The 16,962-nt window shown below is 63.2% G+C and overlaps 3 protein-coding genes across 4 annotated transcripts; all 3 read left to right on the top strand.

The window, feature by feature from the left end:
- Window positions 1-2,118: 2,118 nt before the first annotated feature.
- On the top strand, window positions 2,119-9,530 carry TGFA (transforming growth factor alpha). The gene is made up of 6 exons (XM_064472647.1): window positions 2,119-2,244; window positions 5,845-5,898; window positions 7,838-7,961; window positions 8,189-8,338; window positions 8,470-8,579; window positions 8,666-9,530. The coding sequence occupies exons 1-6, from the start codon at window positions 2,211-2,213 to the stop codon at window positions 8,671-8,673; spliced, it is 480 nt and encodes a 159-aa protein (XP_064328717.1). The 5' UTR covers window positions 2,119-2,210; the 3' UTR covers window positions 8,674-9,530.
- A 3,345-nt stretch (window positions 9,531-12,875) lies between these two features.
- On the top strand, window positions 12,876-14,175 carry FAM136A (family with sequence similarity 136 member A). Its single transcript, XM_064472658.1, has 3 exons — window positions 12,876-12,998; window positions 13,755-13,895; window positions 13,987-14,175. The coding sequence occupies exons 1-3, from the start codon at window positions 12,912-12,914 to the stop codon at window positions 14,173-14,175; spliced, it is 417 nt and encodes a 138-aa protein (XP_064328728.1). The 5' UTR covers window positions 12,876-12,911.
- On the top strand, window positions 14,083-16,938 carry SNRPG (small nuclear ribonucleoprotein polypeptide G). 2 transcript variants are annotated; one of them, XM_064472659.1, is made up of 4 exons: window positions 14,083-14,207; window positions 15,472-15,570; window positions 16,301-16,425; window positions 16,743-16,938. In XM_064472659.1, the coding sequence occupies exons 1-4, from the start codon at window positions 14,195-14,197 to the stop codon at window positions 16,791-16,793; spliced, it is 288 nt and encodes a 95-aa protein (XP_064328729.1). In that variant the 5' UTR covers window positions 14,083-14,194; the 3' UTR covers window positions 16,794-16,938. The 2 variants fall into 2 exon arrangements, with proteins under 2 accessions (XP_064328729.1, XP_064328730.1); XM_064472660.1 differs by lacking the exon at window positions 14,083-14,207 and adding an exon at window positions 15,087-15,217 and having other exon boundaries at window positions 15,472-15,494.
- The last annotated feature ends 24 nt before the right edge of the window (window positions 16,939-16,962 follow it).

Genomic DNA, 16,962 nt, shown 5'->3' with positions numbered 1-16,962 from the left:
TGCACGCAGCCGGCCCAAAGCCTGCGGGCAGCGACCTCGGCCAGCTCTCTGCGCCTCTCTGCGCGCTTCTACAGGGTTTTCTTTGATCAAATACAATATATTCCCCTGGGGGGTTGCTTCTGCTCTTCCAAGGCGACTGGTTACAAACAAAAAAGAAAAAAAAAAATCAATAAGCTGAAGTTTTTCTTTTTAACCAGAACATATTGCATCATACAACCCCAAAGCCATGGTTTTTTGCCCCATTGTACCATTGCTCTTTTGCAGCGCTTCCTCATGCTGGGAGGAAGGAGCCGCCTGTTAGTACGACTTGCCCGTGACTTCACAGCTGGCTTTCTAGGTACTCGAGAGCATCCCCAAATTCCTTTGGGCTTACTGCTCTGCCTCGCTCCTGCCTGCCCTGCCTGCAGCGCGCTCCTCCCTGCCAGCTTTGCCACCCCGACTCCGCCGGCCCTGCCACCATTCCTGTTCTTGTGGCAAGTGATTCACGCCAGGAGTGGGAGGACTATTGCAAAAAGGAGGAAGCCTCTATTTACAAATAAATATCCCGGTTATCAACCCGGGGGGCGGGGGGGGAGGGTTGGGGGGGAGGCAAAAACCAAGGGAACAACACAACCTTGCCCGTGCCGGGGTCGTCTCCCAGGTTGTTTGTCCTTTGGGTGCTCCCAGCTGGTTGGTGACCCTTTGTGGGGATGGTAGGGAGCCCTGCCTGTCACCGCAGCCACCCCGGGACTCGGCAGCCAGCGGGGTTTAGTCTTTCCTGGAGGGGGGCTGTATCTACCTCGTGGTGCATGAGCGGCAGGGTGCAAGGGTTGGGGTGTTGGGGCCGAGCCCCGAAGGGTGGGAGTGCTGTGGGGGGCTCAAAGGGGGAGCCGAGGCTGCGCAGCCTCCACAGCCACCCTTGGTTGGATACTCGCTCGTGGCTGGGACTCCAGTGGGATATTCCGGAGCTGGGTGACGGCTGCTGCCCCAAAACACTTGGGCTTTTGGGATAAAACTCGGCGCTGGAGATCTGGGGATCGCTGGCGATGCGAACAACCAGCTCCCAGCCCCTTCAAAGAGCTGCTTTCAAGTGCTAAGGGAAGATGGTATCACCTGGGAACGCCGGGAAGGGCTCGGCTCCGCTCAAACCGCAGGGCTGGGAGCAGCTCCCGTGGGGACGCTGGGTTACCACCCGCATGGCTGCGGGGGCTCCCTGCACCGGTGGGGGGTCCCACGGGGTCCTCTGCCTGTCCCCTGTGCCCTCAGACCATGCTTGCCCCTCGCCTGTGAGGCCAAGCCCCTTCTCAGGAGTCTTCTAAGGCTCAAGCGTTAAACAGCGGCTGTCCCAGGGGCAGATCTGCCAAGGGCCACGGGAGATGCACTCACCACCAGCCGCTTTTCGGCCATGACCATCTTTTTGGTCCTCGTGGCCCCGTCCGGGCGCGCTGCCCCCCCAACCCCACTCAACGCTTCTGAAGGAAGAGGAAACCTGGGCTCAGCCCTATTGATTTTGGGGATGACAAAGGCTGGGATCAGCGAGGTGGGAGCCGCACCGGCGAGGAAGGGGCGTGGGCGCTCGGCCAGCAGCAGATGAAGGAACGCGCTTGCGGTTAGTGAGGCAATCGGGGCGTCTGAGCCCGGTGATGCACAGAGGGATCGGCGGGGGGCTGCTCCTATGTCCCCCTGCCCACCCCCCAACCCCCCCGCAAATAGCCCATGTCTCAGTGCAAGAATCAAGAGTTGGCCGTGCCGGGTGGGCTTGGGTGGGTTTGAGGGCTGAGTGGGTCCTAGTGGAATCCCGTGATTCACCCCACGGGTGTCACCCCACACAGCTCCAACTCACGCTGATGACACGGGTTAACCACCCCCCCCCACTCCCCAACAAGAGGACAAGTTTTAGTCCCAGCCTAACCCCGAGCCTAACCCCGGTGGGGGGGGGGGGAGAAGCGGGGGGGAGGCGGGTGGGTCCGAGACACGCGGGGCCAGGGCCCACCGGGGGTGGGGCGGGGGACACCCCGCCGCGGGGTCGGCCGGTGGCGGGGGGGGGTGGGGGGGGCGGGGGGGGTGGCCCGGGGGTGGCTCCGCCCCGGGGCCGCAGTGGCTGGCGGCGAGTCCGCGCCCATTTCCGCCGGCGGGAGCCCGGCCCCTCGCCCCGCCGCGCTGCCGGGCGCCCCGCACCGCCGCCACCGCCGCCCTCCGGCCCTCCCGGCTCCCCCAGCCCCACCGCCGCCATGCCGGGCGAGGCGGCGGCCGCGCTGGCCATGGGTAGGTGCGGGGCGGGGAAGGGGGAGGCGGGACGCGGGCGCCCCCGGTACCCCCAACCCCGCTGCCCCCCCGTACCCCCCACCGGCTGCTCGGGAGCGCCTTGACCCACCGCCGAGCCGGGGCACCCCCGCCAGCTCCGCTCCGAACCCCGCTCCCACCCCACCCCCCCTCCAAACTTTACCAGCAGTTGGGGCAGAGCGCCGTCCCCACCGAGCATCCCTAAATAGGTTTATTTTTAAGGTCAAGGCTTTCTGCAAATTATGGGGGTGTACCGGGGGGGGCGGGGTGTGAATCGCTCGCCTCTTGCTCCCCTAAATCCTTCAAAATAATTTGGCTTCGATCCCTCCTGAAGTTATTTGCTTAACCGCTCCTTGCTTGTGGGAACGCGCCTTCACCACGACTTGTAAGTACGGCCTCGGCGGGAGGACGAGCCCTCCAGTCTCCTTCGCTTATTTTAGGGTAGAGTTAATTAGCGAGAGCGGATCGCTGGGTTTGCAATTAAAAGGAGGGGAACGTTAATCGTCTGCTCCTTTTGCTGGGGTGAGGTGGTGACGAACGGGGGCCGGGAGCCGTACCCGCAGGTAGGTGAGGCTGGACCCCGGTGATGCTGCGCGCAGGACGGGACGGGACGGATCCGGACATGCTTCCCAGCCTGGAGATTTGATGACTATAGAGGTGGGAGAGCGCAGACCTGGGGCACGGGTGCTCCTCGCCAGGATGCGCGGGATGCTTCGGTGCCGGGGAAGGTGACCCCCAGGGCTGGTACGGGGGGTGGGCAGCACTTGCTGGACCTTGGTTGTTGGGGGTTTTTTTGCTGTCCCAAAGGAGGAGGGCTGCGCGTTCCTGTGCCTGTGTCACCCGCAGCACCGGGGCTCTGCTGCTCCTCGCCACAGCTCCGCGGTGGAGCCGGGGCCGGGGGGGGCTGAGGCAGTGCCAGATGGGTGGGAAGGAGGCTCTTTGCAGCACTTGGGTTCAGGAAAGAAGCCGGTCTGGGCCCCGCTCCAGCGCCGACGCTGCTTCTCTGGCGCTGGCATGGCCATGCCGAGATGCCTCCTCGCTCCGCTGCTCCGGCACATCTCCTCCGCTGAACATCCCTCGGGCGGGTGGGTGGCCGCCACGGGGGGTCGGTTACTCCAGCAGCCACATCCCTCCTCGGCTTGTCCGGAGGCTCCTGCCAGCTCGGTTTGGGGGTGCTCGTGTCCCTCTGTGCCCCGCTGCTTTGCCACTTGTGTGGATTTGGACCTCTTGGGCCCCGGTGGGTGCCCGTGTCGGGGGCCGAGCCACAGGTTTCCCACCTGGCTGGGTGCCCCACTCTCCCCAGTCTCCCATCTGGGGGTGATGGCTGCTCCCAACCTCCAGCCTAGGTTGGGTACAAGCCTCCGTGGTGCCCCAGTTGCTGCAGCGGGGAGAGGAGCCCTTTATAAACCACATTGAACCAGCAGATTGGAGCATCTGCTTAAAATACCAGGGGAGAGGGGAATCTCCTCCAGCCCGATGTGCGTGCACCTGACGGCTGCCAAGGGCTGATCTGCGGAGCCGAGGGGAAAATCTGAGACAAGCGGATTAGGAGGGAAAAATTTGGGGCAGGGAACAATCCCCAGCGATAACGGGGAGCTCCTCACGTTGTGAGGCGCTGGGTGGTGCTGGGGGCGAGAGGAGCTGAGCCCTCGGCTGGTGGTGGAGGAGAAGCGGAGGCTGGTAATTAATGTCATGTTGAGGATGGAGTCGTTAAGTCCGTGTTTGTCGATCAGCAAGTCGGGGGGTTTGGGGGTCCGTCGGCAAGTTTGGTGTGTGCTGCCGGGAGGGTGAGTTCAGGGTGGGCTTTGCTGGCTGGGGGCAGTGGCAAGGAGAGCTTCCCAAAGTGGGGGGCCAGGGGGTGGATGGGGCTAGGGAGGGGGCATGGCTGAGCCCCGACTTTGAAATCAAACCAGAGGCGTTGACACAGGGTTTGATCTTTTGGGTTTGAGGAGAGAAAAAACTGAGAACGGGGCTGGGATGGGGTTGCCAAAATCAAGCAAGGGCGGCGGCTGGTCCAGGCTGCCTGACGGAGACGTCCCGGCTCTCGGGAGTCCCACTTTGGCCAGTCAAGACACGATGCTCTGTGTCTCTGTAAGGTGTTTGGCTCTGCCAGGGCTGCCCGGCATCCCTGTGCCGGCTCTTGGGGAGCTCACCGGAGCCCTCGGATGACGCTGGACGCTGCCAAGAAGCAGTGATGGGGGATGAGGTGATCATACGGGGCGAGCTGGGCGGCTTCCTCGGCCAGGCTCCTCCAGCCAAAGCGGCTTTGACTTGAGCGGGGCGTTATACCTGCTGTGGGGAGTGGTAGGGCAGAGGCATCGCCGGAGCTGAGCAGGGTCCCGAGCGGGGTCCCGGCAGGAGGATGGACAAGGTGGGAAGCCGGAGGGGATGACACAGCTGTGCCGTGACACAGGGATGAGTCGTTTCCCAAATAACGCGTGGCTTCCTCGGCGTGTGGAGGTGTGGGTATCGGCACGAGCGGGAGCAGAGCGGGGCAGGAGGACGAAGCGTCTTCCAGCAACGAGCCACTGGTGGCAGCAAAAAAAAAAAAAATACCTAAGCTGGGAGGAGATGGGATGCTTAAAATTCAGTTTCCGTGGGTAGAAAATCCCCAGGGACTGGCCAGGTCTGTGGGAGAGGTGCAGCGAGGACGACCAGGGAGAAGCCGAAATGAGGGAAGCTGCTGCAATAATTAAAGCCATCGGTTGCTGCTGGGCTTTGCTGGATGCAAACCCGAAGGGCTGGAGCACGGGTTGGTCTCTCACTCGTCGCCTTTCTGCATGATTTGATTAAACCCATGAAAGAAATTGGGTCAAACCTAGCAAAGGGACTGCTGCTCTTGTCTGGCTTTGCACCCCGGGGTTGAGCCGTCCCAACAAAGCCTCTTAGCTGGGGGGGTTCCCCAGTCCACTCCACCCCCCCACCCCCCCCCAAAGGGACAGCTTGGGGAGGTTGTTCTGAGCTTTCCGGACCTGCACCCCGCCCCGTGCTCGGGGTTGCATGGTATTTCTGCCTGCACAGGGTATTTCTGGCTGCACAGAACCCGCCATGCCCAGGCATTTTGCACCGGGGAGCCCCACTCGCACCGCGGGGGTGCAGCCTGCGGGTCCCCGGGGAGCAGCGGTGGCACTTGCAGGTCAGGCAGCGTTTGCAGGCACAGAGAGGCAGGGCGGGGGGCTGGTGGGGCAGTTGCAGTGCCTGAGCTCGCACGGAGCCTGGATCCAGTCCCGCTGTGCGCACGCGGGTGGGAGAAGCTGTCCAGGTGATGCAGGTTGTGCTGCCCGGTGCACGGCGCGGTGCATGGGGGTGGCTGCTCGGCTGGCACCTGCACCAGCACCCTCCTGGGCCGGGGATGCTGTGCAGGCGGGCGGTTGTTGGATGAGCAAGCACGGGCCTATCGGACATGCAAATAACAGACTGGTTTCAAGCTCCATTCTGGCTTTAAAACACCCTAGCAAACACCGTTGTTTTTTTCCCCCCTTTTAAAAAAAACCTCATAAATCTCAGTGATTTTGTGTAAACCTGCTCGCAGGGGGGAGGGGCACGGTCCGGCTGACCTCCGTCTCTCTGGCCTCTCTGCAGGTGTGCTGCTCGCCGCTTGCCACGCGCTGGAGAACACCACGGCGGCCTGGAGCGGTGAGTTTGCCAACGGGGCAGAGCTGGCATGATCCCGGGGTGGGGAGTTGCAGGGCAGCCGCGTTGCCAACCTGCGCGGGAACAGGCAGCGAAGCGCGGCTGCATCCTTGCACCGGATCAGCCGGAGGGATGTTCTCACGTCCCATCCTCCTCCCTGGGGGATAACGGGTCCCCAGGTGGGATCCTGACCCGCAGGTGCCCGGGGTGCTTTATCCCCAAGGGAAAACCAGCCTCTGCGGTAGGTGTTTCCCATGCACCTTTTTGGGGGGGGGCAAATCCTGGCACGCAGCCGCTGGGCGTGTGGGGAAGCGTGGTCTCGTTAGCCATGCTGCAGGTCCCGCGGGGAAGCTGCCGGTGCCTGACGCCGGCTCGCGGCGGCACCGAGCCGGTCGCACCCGATAAATCGCCTCATTCATAAATGCGGCACAATGGGCTGCGAGAGCCAAGAGCCCTTTGCTTCCCCCCTGGCCCAGCACAGCGTGGGGGCTTCGCCGTCGGTGGGGATGTGCCGGCTGCGGGAAGGGCTGTTTGCAGGCAGGGACAGAAAATCTCCTTTTGGGGCTGGAAAAACAGGGTGGTTCAACAGCATCGTTCGGGAAGCGTTAAATGAAACGGTGCTCCCGCAGAGCCGGGAGGCTTCGGAGCAAAACCCCGCCGCGGGGCAGGCGCCAGCACCGCTGAGGCTGATCACAGCTCCTTTCCCGATGGATGCGTGCCCAGCTGGGGTTGCTGGAGGAAAGGGGCTGCTCCAAGGGGTGCAGCGCCGGCCAGGGACTCTACGGGGACGGGGGTCCGTGCGGGCAGCAGCAGCGCGGGGCTGCGGGAGGATGAGGCGGCTGCAATGTGGCCGGCAGCTGCGAGCACGCCGAGGCTTAATGCAAGCCAGGATGTCCCGGGAGCCAGCCCTGAGGCCGTGCTGCCGGCAGCAGGGCAGGCAAAGGGACACGCTGCAAAGCCGGGGCACGGCCGTCGCTGCCCGGCTCAGAGCCCAGGCTGGGGGGGGGATGGCGGGTGCTGGCAGCGGGGATGTGCAAAGCTGTGTTTGGGGCTCGGCTTTGCAGGTTAAAACCTCAAGAGGGGTTATTTTTGTGGGGATATTCAGACCAGAGGCAGGAGTTGGGGGAGTCCGGGCTCCCCTGGGATAAAGCCATCCCTGGGGAGGGAGGTGTCAGAGTTTTCCTGGTGAGGGGTTGCACCGAGGCGCGGATTTCAGCAGTGATGCAGGTGGCAGCGATTCTCACCACAAAGACCAAATCCCAGCTCCTGGCTCTCCAAGGATGCTGCCACCAGCTCCGACATCTCCAAACCTCCCACCGATGCCTTTCTCCCCACCACCGGAGACGGGGACATCGGGCCACTGCCCCAGCCGAGCCAGCCCCGCTCCGTCTTTCCTCGCTTCGTGTCCCCAAAGACCCGGAAGCATTCGGCAGACGTGGGTTTAATTACCCCGGCCTGCCATAAATTCACAGCAACAGGAACTTGAGGTGGCTTTGAAACGACAGCGATCGGATGTGCTTTATACCCAGGCAAATCCAAAAGCAGGATATTTGTTTTCCGTCTCTGCTGCGGAGGATAATTTAAACCAGTGCGGGGTGTAATGGAAAACAGCATCCCCGCAAAGCCACCAGTCCGGGGCTGCAGCCGGCTCCACCATTAGTTAACTTTCTTCTCCTCCATTTAAAGCTTTAAGGTCTTTAGGAAATTCCTCCAGTGCCAGCGAGGCTTATTTTTGGGCTGGTTTAAGTAGGACCCATCTGGGCTCCTTTGGGTGGTCCTGGCTGGGATGCGGCTGCTGGGCCACGTCCCACCCAGCAGCACTGAAATAAATACATCCAGTCCTAAAACAGAGCTACCGACCCGCCGTCGGCGATGCCTGGGTGGCTGCCAGCCTGGCAAATGCCCCCCAAAATGCCATTTTTCTCCTTGATTTTGCTCCCAGCTCCAGGCCCGCCAGTGGCGGCGGCGGTGAGGTCCCACTTCAACGACTGTCCTGACTCTCACAGCCAGTTCTGCTTCCACGGCACCTGCCGGTTCCTGGTCCAGGAGGACAAGCCGGCGTGCGTGTAAGTGCCGGGGGAAAAACCTTCCATGACTAAAATCCAGATGCGTCCTTCGTGTCTCCCTTTGGCTGGGAAGCCCCAAAAAGCGGGGTTGAGCTTGGGTTGGGTGGGTGCCCTGGTCCGCGGGTGACGCTGCTGCTTTCCCCCCGGTCCTTGGGTGATGCTGATGCTCTTCCCAACCCTGGCTGTCGGGCTGATGCCCTTCCCGTGTGTCCCCCGCTGCGGTGCAGGTGCCATTCGGGGTACGTGGGGACGCGGTGCGAGCACGCCGACCTCCTGGCCGTGGTGGCCGCCAACCAGAAGAAGCAGACGATCACCGCCTTGGTGGTGGTGTCGGTGGTGGCCTCGGTGCTGCTCATCGGCGTCTGCGTGCTCATACAGTAAGTACGTGGAGCCGGGGGGGTTCGGCTCAGCACCCCTCCCAGCCGATTTGGGGCAGGATGCGGCCCACGAGGGGGCATCGAGATCCCCCCCCGCAGCCCCTGACCGTCCCCTCCCTGCTCCCCTGCAGCTGCTGCCGGCTGCGGAAGCGGTGCCAGTGGTGCCGGGCGCCCGTCGGCGGCCAGGAGAAGCCGGGTGGGCTCCTGAAGAGCGGTACCTCCTGCTGCCACGCCGAGACGGGTAAGGGAGCCGGGGGGCACCGCGGTGGGACGCCGGCCACCGGCGCTCCCGGGGTGTAACCGTGCTCCCCGTCCCCTTTCCCGCAGGGGTCTGACGGAGCTGGGGGTCCCGCCGCCGCCCCCCCACTCAGGACACCCGTGCCGGGGACCAGCGCAGCATCTCTCCTCTTTTTTGGTCTTTTTTTTTTTTGTTGTTGTTGTTGTTTTCTTTTTTATCTGTCTTTCTTTCCTCCCCCCTCCGGCCACGGAAGACGGCGAGCGATCGCCCCGGCAGGAGACGCGCTCGGCAGCACCGTAAGCGTGCCGGCAGCAGCAAAGCGCTGGCAGAGCCGGGCATCGCCCCCGCCGCAAAGCCAAACCCCCCGGCCACGGTTTGGATTGGGGGTTTTTTTTTGTTGTTGGGTTTTTTTTTTCCCCCCTTTGGTTTTGGGTTTGTTTTTTTTCCTTTTGCTCAGATTATTTTTTTTTAAACCAGAACCCCCCACTCCCACAGGATGGGGCTTTATTTTTCTATAGAAACAGAAGGGCGAACCCTCCGCCTCGGCAGTCGCATGGACTGTGCTCACTTTGGGGACAGATACGAGCTTTTTATTAATAATAAAATGAACCTTAATCCTAGGAAACCTCCTCAAGCCGGTGCTCTAACCTCCCGGTGCAGCGTTAATTCTTCTCGTAGTCTTTATCATAACCAATCCGAAGCTGTTTTGTTTGGTTTTTGGTTTGGTTTTGGTTCTTTTTTTTTTTTTTTTTTTAAAGAAAAAAAAGTCATGGTTACTCTCATGTCTTCTGTATATGTTGCACTGAAAGTTAATATTTAATGTTTTAATTTATTTTGTGTGGTTAAATTAATTTTGATTTCTATAATATGTTATTGTGATCGGCTGTTCTTTTTTTCCCCTAATACCTGGATTATAGTTATTTAAGTGATATAAAGGACACATTTTTCAAAAAACTTTGTCTCTTGGGGCTTTTTTCAGGGGGAACGTTTGCAAAGGAGAAGCCGGGTCCCGTGGCTGGTTGCAGGGGGAGCAACCCCAGGGTGCAGAACTGACACCCTGGTGATGGGCTCAGCCCTGTTCCCCTGTTTCCAGCCCAAACCGTAAGGGGGAGGGGCGGGGGTGGGGGGTCGATCCCCTTCCTGCCACATGGGGAGCGGGGTGGGGGGGAGGTCCCAGCCTTGCATGGCCCTCAGGAGCTGATGGTGGGGACCCCCCGGCTGCCTCGCCATGGAGGGACCCCCCCCAGCATGGGAGCAGGAGTTGGGCGGGGGGGGGGGGGGCACACTGCCCGCAGCCCCCCGCTCTGCCAGCAGCAGCTCTTTTGGGACAAATGCCGCCAACTGTTGGGGTTTTTAGCCCCAAGATTTTTTTCACGCTTTGCAGTTAACACCTCCCTCGGCTCCGGGGCCGCCCCCCCGGCCGCCAAACAGGCATCCCGGGGGAGCAGGGCGTGCTGTGCCCGGGTGCTGTGCCCGGGTGGGTGTGCGTGCCGTGCCGTGCGTGGGGGGGTGCGTGTATGCACACCCTTTCCTCTGCACACCCACCGCCGGCCCAGCTGGTCTGCAGGTGCCGGAGCGGATACAGCCTTTCCGGGGCTGGGGCGGGGGGGGGGGGGCCAGGCAGCCTGCTCCCCCCACCCATGGAGCCACAGGCCTCATCCTGCCCTATGAGCCCCTCCGTGGGGTCAGGCCCCCCCCCCCCCCCCCCACTGGCATGGCCTGGCCTCAGTGTGCTGGGCTGGAAAATGGGCTCATGCGGGTGCAGGATCTGTGCTGGGGTGGGCAGGGGCAAACTGCGTCTGCGGCAAAGCGTGGCCGCGTCCTGCCCTCACCGTGCCCTGCGGGGTTACGGGCAGGGGGGTGGCTGCGGGTCCTCCCCAGTCCCCCCAGCTCTGCTAGTTGTAGGATGCAGGTTCTTTGCTGCAGGGTATAAATCGGGCGGGTTTTAGAGGAGGTGTCCAGTGCAAACCCCCTACGCGGGTCAGGGCCAGGGGCACATCCCCGAACTCCCCAGCAGCCCAGGGCTGTGATGGGTGCTCTGCGCGGGGCACGGAGCATTTTGGGAGGCCTGGGGGTGTTGTATTTGGTTGCTTCCCCTCAGCAGCTGGCGGCTGCAGCCCCGGTGCGGGGGGAAGCGAGGGGGGTGGGGGGCAGCCGGGGCTCTCGCTCCTTCCTGGAATTTTCCCTGCTTCCATGACCTGGATGTGCTACAGGGCTGGGGGGTGTGGAAGGGGTCTGTAATGTCATGGCCACGAGTAAGGCAGGCGGCGTAATGTCACCCGTGGCTGAGCCGGGCCCTTGCTGCAGCATGGGGGAGGGGGCTTTGCAGCACGGTGCATTTGCTTTGCAGTGTGCTGCAGGTGTTGTTGGGGAGGCTGCACTGGGGTGCAGGCATTGCATCGTGGTGCATGTGTCGCATTGCAGTGTGAGCCTTGCATTTCCATGCAGTGTTGCAGGCATTGCATCATAGTGCCTTGTTGCATTGTGGTGCAGGCGTTGCATGGCGGTGCGGGCATTGCAGTGTGGGCTTTGCATTTCCATGCAGCGCTGCACTGTGGCACAGGCGTCACACAGCAGTGCAGTGTTGCAGCGCAGTGCAGGCCTTGCAGCGTGGGCCTTGCACTGCAGCGTGGGCCTTGCACTGCCATGCAGCGCTGCACTGTGGCGCAGGCGTTGCACAGCAGCGCACTGTTGCAGCGCAGTGCAGTGTTGCAGTGTGGGCCTTGCACTGCAGCGTGGGCCTTGCACTGCCATGCAGCGCTGCACTGTGGCGCAGGCGGTGCGCAGCGTTGCAGCGCAGCGCAGTGTTGCAGCGTGGGCCTTGCACTGCCATGCAGCGCTGCACTGTGGCGCAGGCGTTGCACAGCAGCGCAGTGTTGCAGCGCAGTGCAGTGTTGCAGTGTGGGCCTTGCACTGCAGCGTGGGCCTTGCACTGCCATGCAGCGCTGCACTGTGGCGCAGGCGGTGCGCAGCGTTGCAGCGCAGCGCAGTGTTGCAGCGTGGGCCTTGCACTGCCATGCAGCGCTGCACTGTGGCGCAGGCAGCACACAGCAGCGCAGCGTTGCTGTGTGGGCCTTGCACTGCAGCGTGGGCCTTGCACTGCCATGCAGCGCTGCACTGTGGCGCAGGCGTTGCACAGCAGCGCAGCGTTGCAGCGCAGTGCAGTGTTGCAGTGTGGGCCTTGCACTGCAGTGTGGGCCTTGCACTGCCATGCAGCGCTGCACTGTGGCGCAGGCGGTGCGCAGCGTTGCAGCGCAGTGCAGTGTTGCAGTGTGGGCCTTGCACTGCAGCGTGGGCCTTGCACTGCCATGCAGCGCTGCACTGTGGCGCAGGCGGTGCGCAGCGTTGCAGCGCAGTGCAGTGTTGCAGTGTGGGCCTTGCACTGCCATGCAGCGCTGCACTGTGGCGCAGGCAGCACACAGCAGCGCAGCGTTGCTGTGTGGGCCTTGCACTGCAGCGTGGGCCTTGCACTGCCATGCAGCGCTGCACTGTGGTGCAGGCAGTGCGCAGCGTTGCAGCGCAGTGCAGTGTTGCAGTGTGGGCCTTGCACTGCCATGCAGCGCTGCACTGTGGCGCAGGCGGTGCGCTGCGTTGCAGCGCAGTGCAGTGTTGCAGCGTGGGCCTTGCACTGCCATGCAGCGCTGCACTGTGGCACAGGCAGCACACAGCAGCGCAGCGTTGCTGTGTGGGCCTTGCACTGCAGCGTGGGCCTTGCACTGCCATGCAGCGCTGCACTGTGGTGCAGGCAGTGCGCAGCGTTGCAGCGCAGTGCAGTGTTGCAGTGTGGGCCTTGCACTGCCATGCAGCGCTGCACTGTGGCGCAGGCGGTGCGCTGCGTTGCAGCGCAGTGCAGTGTTGCAGCGTGGGCCTTGCACTGCCATGCAGCGCTGCACTGTGGCGCAGGCAGCACACAGCAGCGCAGCGTTGCTGTGTGGGCCTTGCACTGCAGCGTGGGCCTTGCACTGCCATGCAGCGCTGCACTGTGGCGCAGGCATTGCACAGCAGCGCAGCGTTGCAGCGCAGTGCAGTGTTGCAGTGTGGGCCTTGCACTGCCATGCAGCGCTGCACTGTGGCGCAGGCAGCACACAGCAGCGCAGCGTTGCAGCGCAGTGCAGTGTTGCAGCGTGGGCCTTGCACTGCCATGCAGCGCTGCACTGTGGCGCAGGCAGCACACAGCAGCGCAGCGTTGCAGAGCGGCGCAAGCGTTTCCCCCCCACTGCGAGCGTTGCACGGCCCAGCCCGGCGCCTCGGGCTCCCCCCCCCGCCGGGCGGGGCCGGCGCGTGCCCGCCCCCCCGCGCCGCCCCCCGCGGGGCGGGGCCGCGGCCGGGCCGGGGATGGCGGAGGCGGCGCAGGGCCGGGTGCAGGCGGCGGTGGAGCGCGCGGTGCAGGGGCTGGAGCGGGAGCGCATCCGCGGCATGCAGGTACCGGGCGGGGGGAACCCGTGCGTGGGCCCGGTGTCACCCACGGGTGTGCCCTGGGCAGCGCTGTGCCCCCCCCCCCCGCCCCCCGCCGCACACCCTGTGCCTCCCCGCGGTCCCCCAGTCCGTGCCCTGTGCCCCCCCCAGCCCCACACCGTTCTCTGGGCATCGCCCTTGTGTGTCGTGTCCCCCCCCCCCCCCAACATTGCATGCCCTGTGCAAGCTCTGTGTCCCCCCCCTGCACGCCCTGTGACCCACCCCGGGCCTGGCCTCTGCAAGCTCTGTGTCCCCCCTGGCAAGCTTTGTGCCCCCCCCCACCCCTAGTGCATGCCCCGTGCCCCCTCCACATGCCTTCTGCCCCCCCCCAGGTTCATGCCCTCTGCCCCCCACATGCCCTGTGACTTTACATATTATGTGTGTCCCCCCACATGCCCTGTGCCCCCCACATACCCTATGCCCCTACACACGCTCTGCGTCCGCCCCAAGGTCATGCCTTGTGTCCCCCCCCATGCCCTCTGCCCCCCCCAGTTCACGCCCTGTACCCCCCAACACGTCCTGTGACCCTACATGTGGTGTGCCACCCCCAGTTCATGCACTGTGTCCCCCCCCATATGCACTGTGCCCCCCCGCAGCTGCAGGCTCAGGGCACAGCCAGCTCCTCGCAGGGTGCTCCCATAAAGTTTGTGTGTGGGGTCCCCCCTCACAGGCTGCACCCCGCTGACCCCCACCCCACCCCCCAACCCCACCGTGTCCCCGCAGGGCGCCATGTTTCGGTGCAGCGCGCGGTGCTGCGAGGACAGCGCGGCCTCCATGCAGCAGGTGCAGCGATGCATCGAGCGGTGCCACGCGCCCCTGGCCCAGGCGCAGGCCATCGTCACCGCCGAGCTTGAGCACTTCCAGGTGAGCAGTGGGGGACACGGAGAGGGGGGGAAACACTGTGAGGGGGTGCACAGGGACCCTCTGACCCTACCCCCCCCATCCACCCGCGCAGGACCGCCTGAGCCGCTGCACGCTGCATTGCAATGACAAAGCGAAGGACGCGCTGGAGGCGGGGGACGCGGAGGCGCGGGTGCGTGGCCAGCTTGACGCCTGCCTGGCCACCTGCGGGGACGATCACCTGCGCCTTGTCCCCGCCATGGCCAAGAAGATGAAGGACAGCCTGGCCGCCCTCCAACAGTAACGGGGCGCCGGCGCCCCACATGCTCATTAAAGGCAAGGTGCCACGCTCCTACCACCCACGGGTGCTGCGGGGTCAGGGGCGTCCTGGGTGCTCACAGCAGCACCCAGGCTGAGGGGTGAGCCCTGGGCTGGCACGTGGGTGCAGGGTTGACCGGTGCAGGTGTGCAACATATTGGGCGACGCTTGTGCGGGATGCGGGGTGATCCCTGTGTGGGCACAGGGTGTGGGGTGATGCGCACATGTAGGTGCAAGGTGTGTGTGTGTGGGGGGGGGGGGTGCACCCTGCATACGTGCTATGTATTGAGCGATGCTTGTGCATGCACAGGGTGCGAGGTGACCTGTGTACGTGCTGCGTGTTGGGGGACACCTCTGTGCGTGCGTGCAGAGCGTGGGGTGGTAGATGTGCTGTGCAAAGCACAGGGTGACCCCAATGTGAGTGCACGGTGTGGGGCAGCCCCTGCGTGTGTACAAAGTGCGGGGTGGCCTCCGTGTGCGTGCACGGCGTGGGGTGGCTGCATGCATTTGCAATGCACAGGGTGACCCCGGCCGCTCGAGTGCACGGTGTGGGGCAGCCCCTCTGCGTGTGCAAGGCCTGGGCCGACCCCCACTTGCCCGCATGGCTCTGGGGGGACCTGCACGCGTGCGATGCAGAGGGTGACCCCCGTGTGCATGCACACGCACCCGCGCGGGACGCCGCGCACGTGGAGCCGGGCGGGAGGCGCGTACCGGCCGTACCGCCGTACCTCCCCGTGTACCCGCGCACTACGGCACACCGCTGCACACCGCTTTCCGCAGCCTCCCGCCCGCCGCGCCGCTGCTCGGGGGAATGCGGTACGGGCCCGGCGGGCGGTGATTGGCCGGGGGGAGGCGCGAGGGGCGGTGGGAAAAGAGGTGGTGGGTGGGCGTGGCGGGTGGGAGCGAGGGGCGGCTCCCCATTGGCTGGCGGGGGCGGGTGACGGCAGAGCGCGGTGACGGCAGAGCGCGGCGGGAGCGGCGGAGGGAGCGGACGCCATGAGCAAAGCGCACCCGCCCGAGCTGAAGAAGTGCGTCAGGGGGCCGGGAGCGCGGCCGGGGGGGCTGGGGCCAGGGATAGGGCTGGAGCTGGGGCCGAGGCTGGGGTCGGGGGGGAGCGGCGGGAATGCGGCGGCGCGGTCCCCCGTGCTCCGCCACGCTCCGCAGCCCGCCGGCGTCCCGGCATGCACCGCGGCGCCCCGCTGTCATGGCGGCCGTGTGGCGGTGGGGGTGCTCTCCCCTCACCCCTTCCCGCCGGTGCTGATCCGCCGCCATTTCGTTGCAGGTTCATGGACAAGAAGCTGTCGTGTGAGTCCCGGCCCCCCGGAGCTGTTCCCGGCCCCCCGGAGCTGTTCCAGCCCCCGAATTGTCTTAACAGCGTTGGGTCTGAGGAGGGGAGCGGGGTACACGGGCGGCGGGGGCGGGCTGGGGGCTCCCCCGGGACCCCGACGCCCTCCTCGCGGCGCCTGGTGGCGGGGAGAGGGGGGGACACGCCGCCTGCCTGGGCCAGCACTCCTTCGCAGCGGGGACCAGGCCACCAGGAGCGGGCCCTGGCTAGTTTCAGGCTTCAAAATTCATTAATGGGGGGTCAATATTAATTTAGAATTTACTTTCCTAAAGCCCTGGGATGGGGGAATTACAGGAAGAATGGAGATAAGCTCTTCAGCAAGGCCTGTTGTGACAGGCCAAGTTGTAATAATTTTAAACTGAAGGAGGGTAGATGTAGACTGGATGTAAGGAGAAATTTTTTATAATGAGGGTGTTGAAACCCTAGCCCAGGTTGGCCAGGGACGTGGGAGATGCCCCATCCCTAGAAACATCCGAGGTCAGGCTGGACGAGGCTCTGAGCAACCTGATCTGGTTGGGGATGTCTCTGCTCACTGCAGGGGGGTTGGACTCGCTGGCCTCTAAAGATCCCTTCCAACCCAAACCGTTCTATGATTCATTTCTTACCACATTGGATGTGATGCTCTAAACACTTTGAATCAATGAAAGAACCTCCCTCCCTGTGCCCTGCTCGCTCTCAAAGTTGCAGTTCTGGTGGGAAACCATGAAACGCTCCGTCTTCAGCTGTTCCCTTTATTTAAACATGCTCGATTTTTTTTTTTTTGTAGTGAAATTAAATGGTGGCCGGCACGTCCAGGGGATATTGCGGGGGTTTGATCCCTTCATGAACCTCGTCATCGATGAGTGTGTGGAGATGGCACCGGGAGGGCAACAGAACAATATCGGCATGGTGGTGAGTGCCGCTTGGGGCTGAAAGGAGTGGAGGGCGAGTGGTCATGCACCAGCTGGCAAACGTAGCCAGTGTGTGTAAAACGAGCTGAATTTTAAGAAGTGGGTGTGTTTTACCCCGATAGCAATAGTTTTACCAAACAATCTGTGGGGTTTTAGAGTTAAAATCCGTTAGTGTTCATCCTTGGGGGGGGTGGAATTCAGTGAATTTTTGATGCAGCGCCAGCTTTTTAGGAAAATATATTGGAGGGACGGGACCCGCAGCACTGCAGAGCGGTGGGTAACCACGTCCCACCACCTGCTCTGACCTTCTGCTCTTAGGTAATACGAGGAAACAGCATCATTATGCTGGAAGCCTTGGAACGAGTATAGCGCTGGAGAAACCTGCGTTGTTACCAGCCGAGATGTGATGGAACCTATCTATTTTGTTTACTCATTGAATCTGCCACGAAGCACCCGAGTGTAAACTTATTTTTTTTTTTGTTTTGTTAAATAAATTTTGTAATGATCAGTGTAACTTGCGTAAGTCATACGTGCTTTT

This window comes from Phalacrocorax carbo, chromosome 24 (assembly GCF_963921805.1).
Source record: "Phalacrocorax carbo chromosome 24, bPhaCar2.1, whole genome shotgun sequence".
Lineage (NCBI taxonomy): Eukaryota > Metazoa > Chordata > Aves > Suliformes > Phalacrocoracidae > Phalacrocorax > Phalacrocorax carbo.
The sequence above is the reverse complement of the archived record's forward strand: the minus strand, read 5'-3'. Positions and strand labels throughout refer to the sequence as shown.

What these genes read in the sequence shown, in the direction of transcription:
- FAM136A (XM_064472658.1), top strand. Translation starts at nt 12,912, where the DNA reads ATGGCGGAGGCGGCGCAGGGCCGGGTGCAGGCGGCGGTGGAGCGCGCG. An exon ending in AGCGCATCCGCGGCATGCAG is followed by an intron (nt 12,999 to 13,754) that starts GTACCGGGCGGG and finishes GTGTCCCCGCAG; the next exon opens with GGCGCCATGTTTCGGTGCAG. An exon ending in CCGAGCTTGAGCACTTCCAG is followed by an intron (nt 13,896 to 13,986) that starts GTGAGCAGTGGG and finishes CCACCCGCGCAG; the next exon opens with GACCGCCTGAGCCGCTGCAC.
- SNRPG (XM_064472659.1), top strand. An exon ending in AATTGTCTTAACAGCGTTGG is followed by an intron (nt 15,571 to 16,300) that starts GTCTGAGGAGGG and finishes TTTTTTTTGTAG; the next exon opens with TGAAATTAAATGGTGGCCGG. An exon ending in AGAACAATATCGGCATGGTG is followed by an intron (nt 16,426 to 16,742) that starts GTGAGTGCCGCT and finishes TTCTGCTCTTAG; the next exon opens with GTAATACGAGGAAACAGCAT.
- TGFA (XM_064472647.1), top strand. Translation starts at nt 2,211, where the DNA reads ATGCCGGGCGAGGCGGCGGCCGCGCTGGCCATGG. An exon ending in GAGGACAAGCCGGCGTGCGT is followed by an intron (nt 7,962 to 8,188) that starts GTAAGTGCCGGG and finishes GCTGCGGTGCAG; the next exon opens with GTGCCATTCGGGGTACGTGG. An exon ending in GGCGTCTGCGTGCTCATACA is followed by an intron (nt 8,339 to 8,469) that starts GTAAGTACGTGG and finishes GCTCCCCTGCAG; the next exon opens with CTGCTGCCGGCTGCGGAAGC.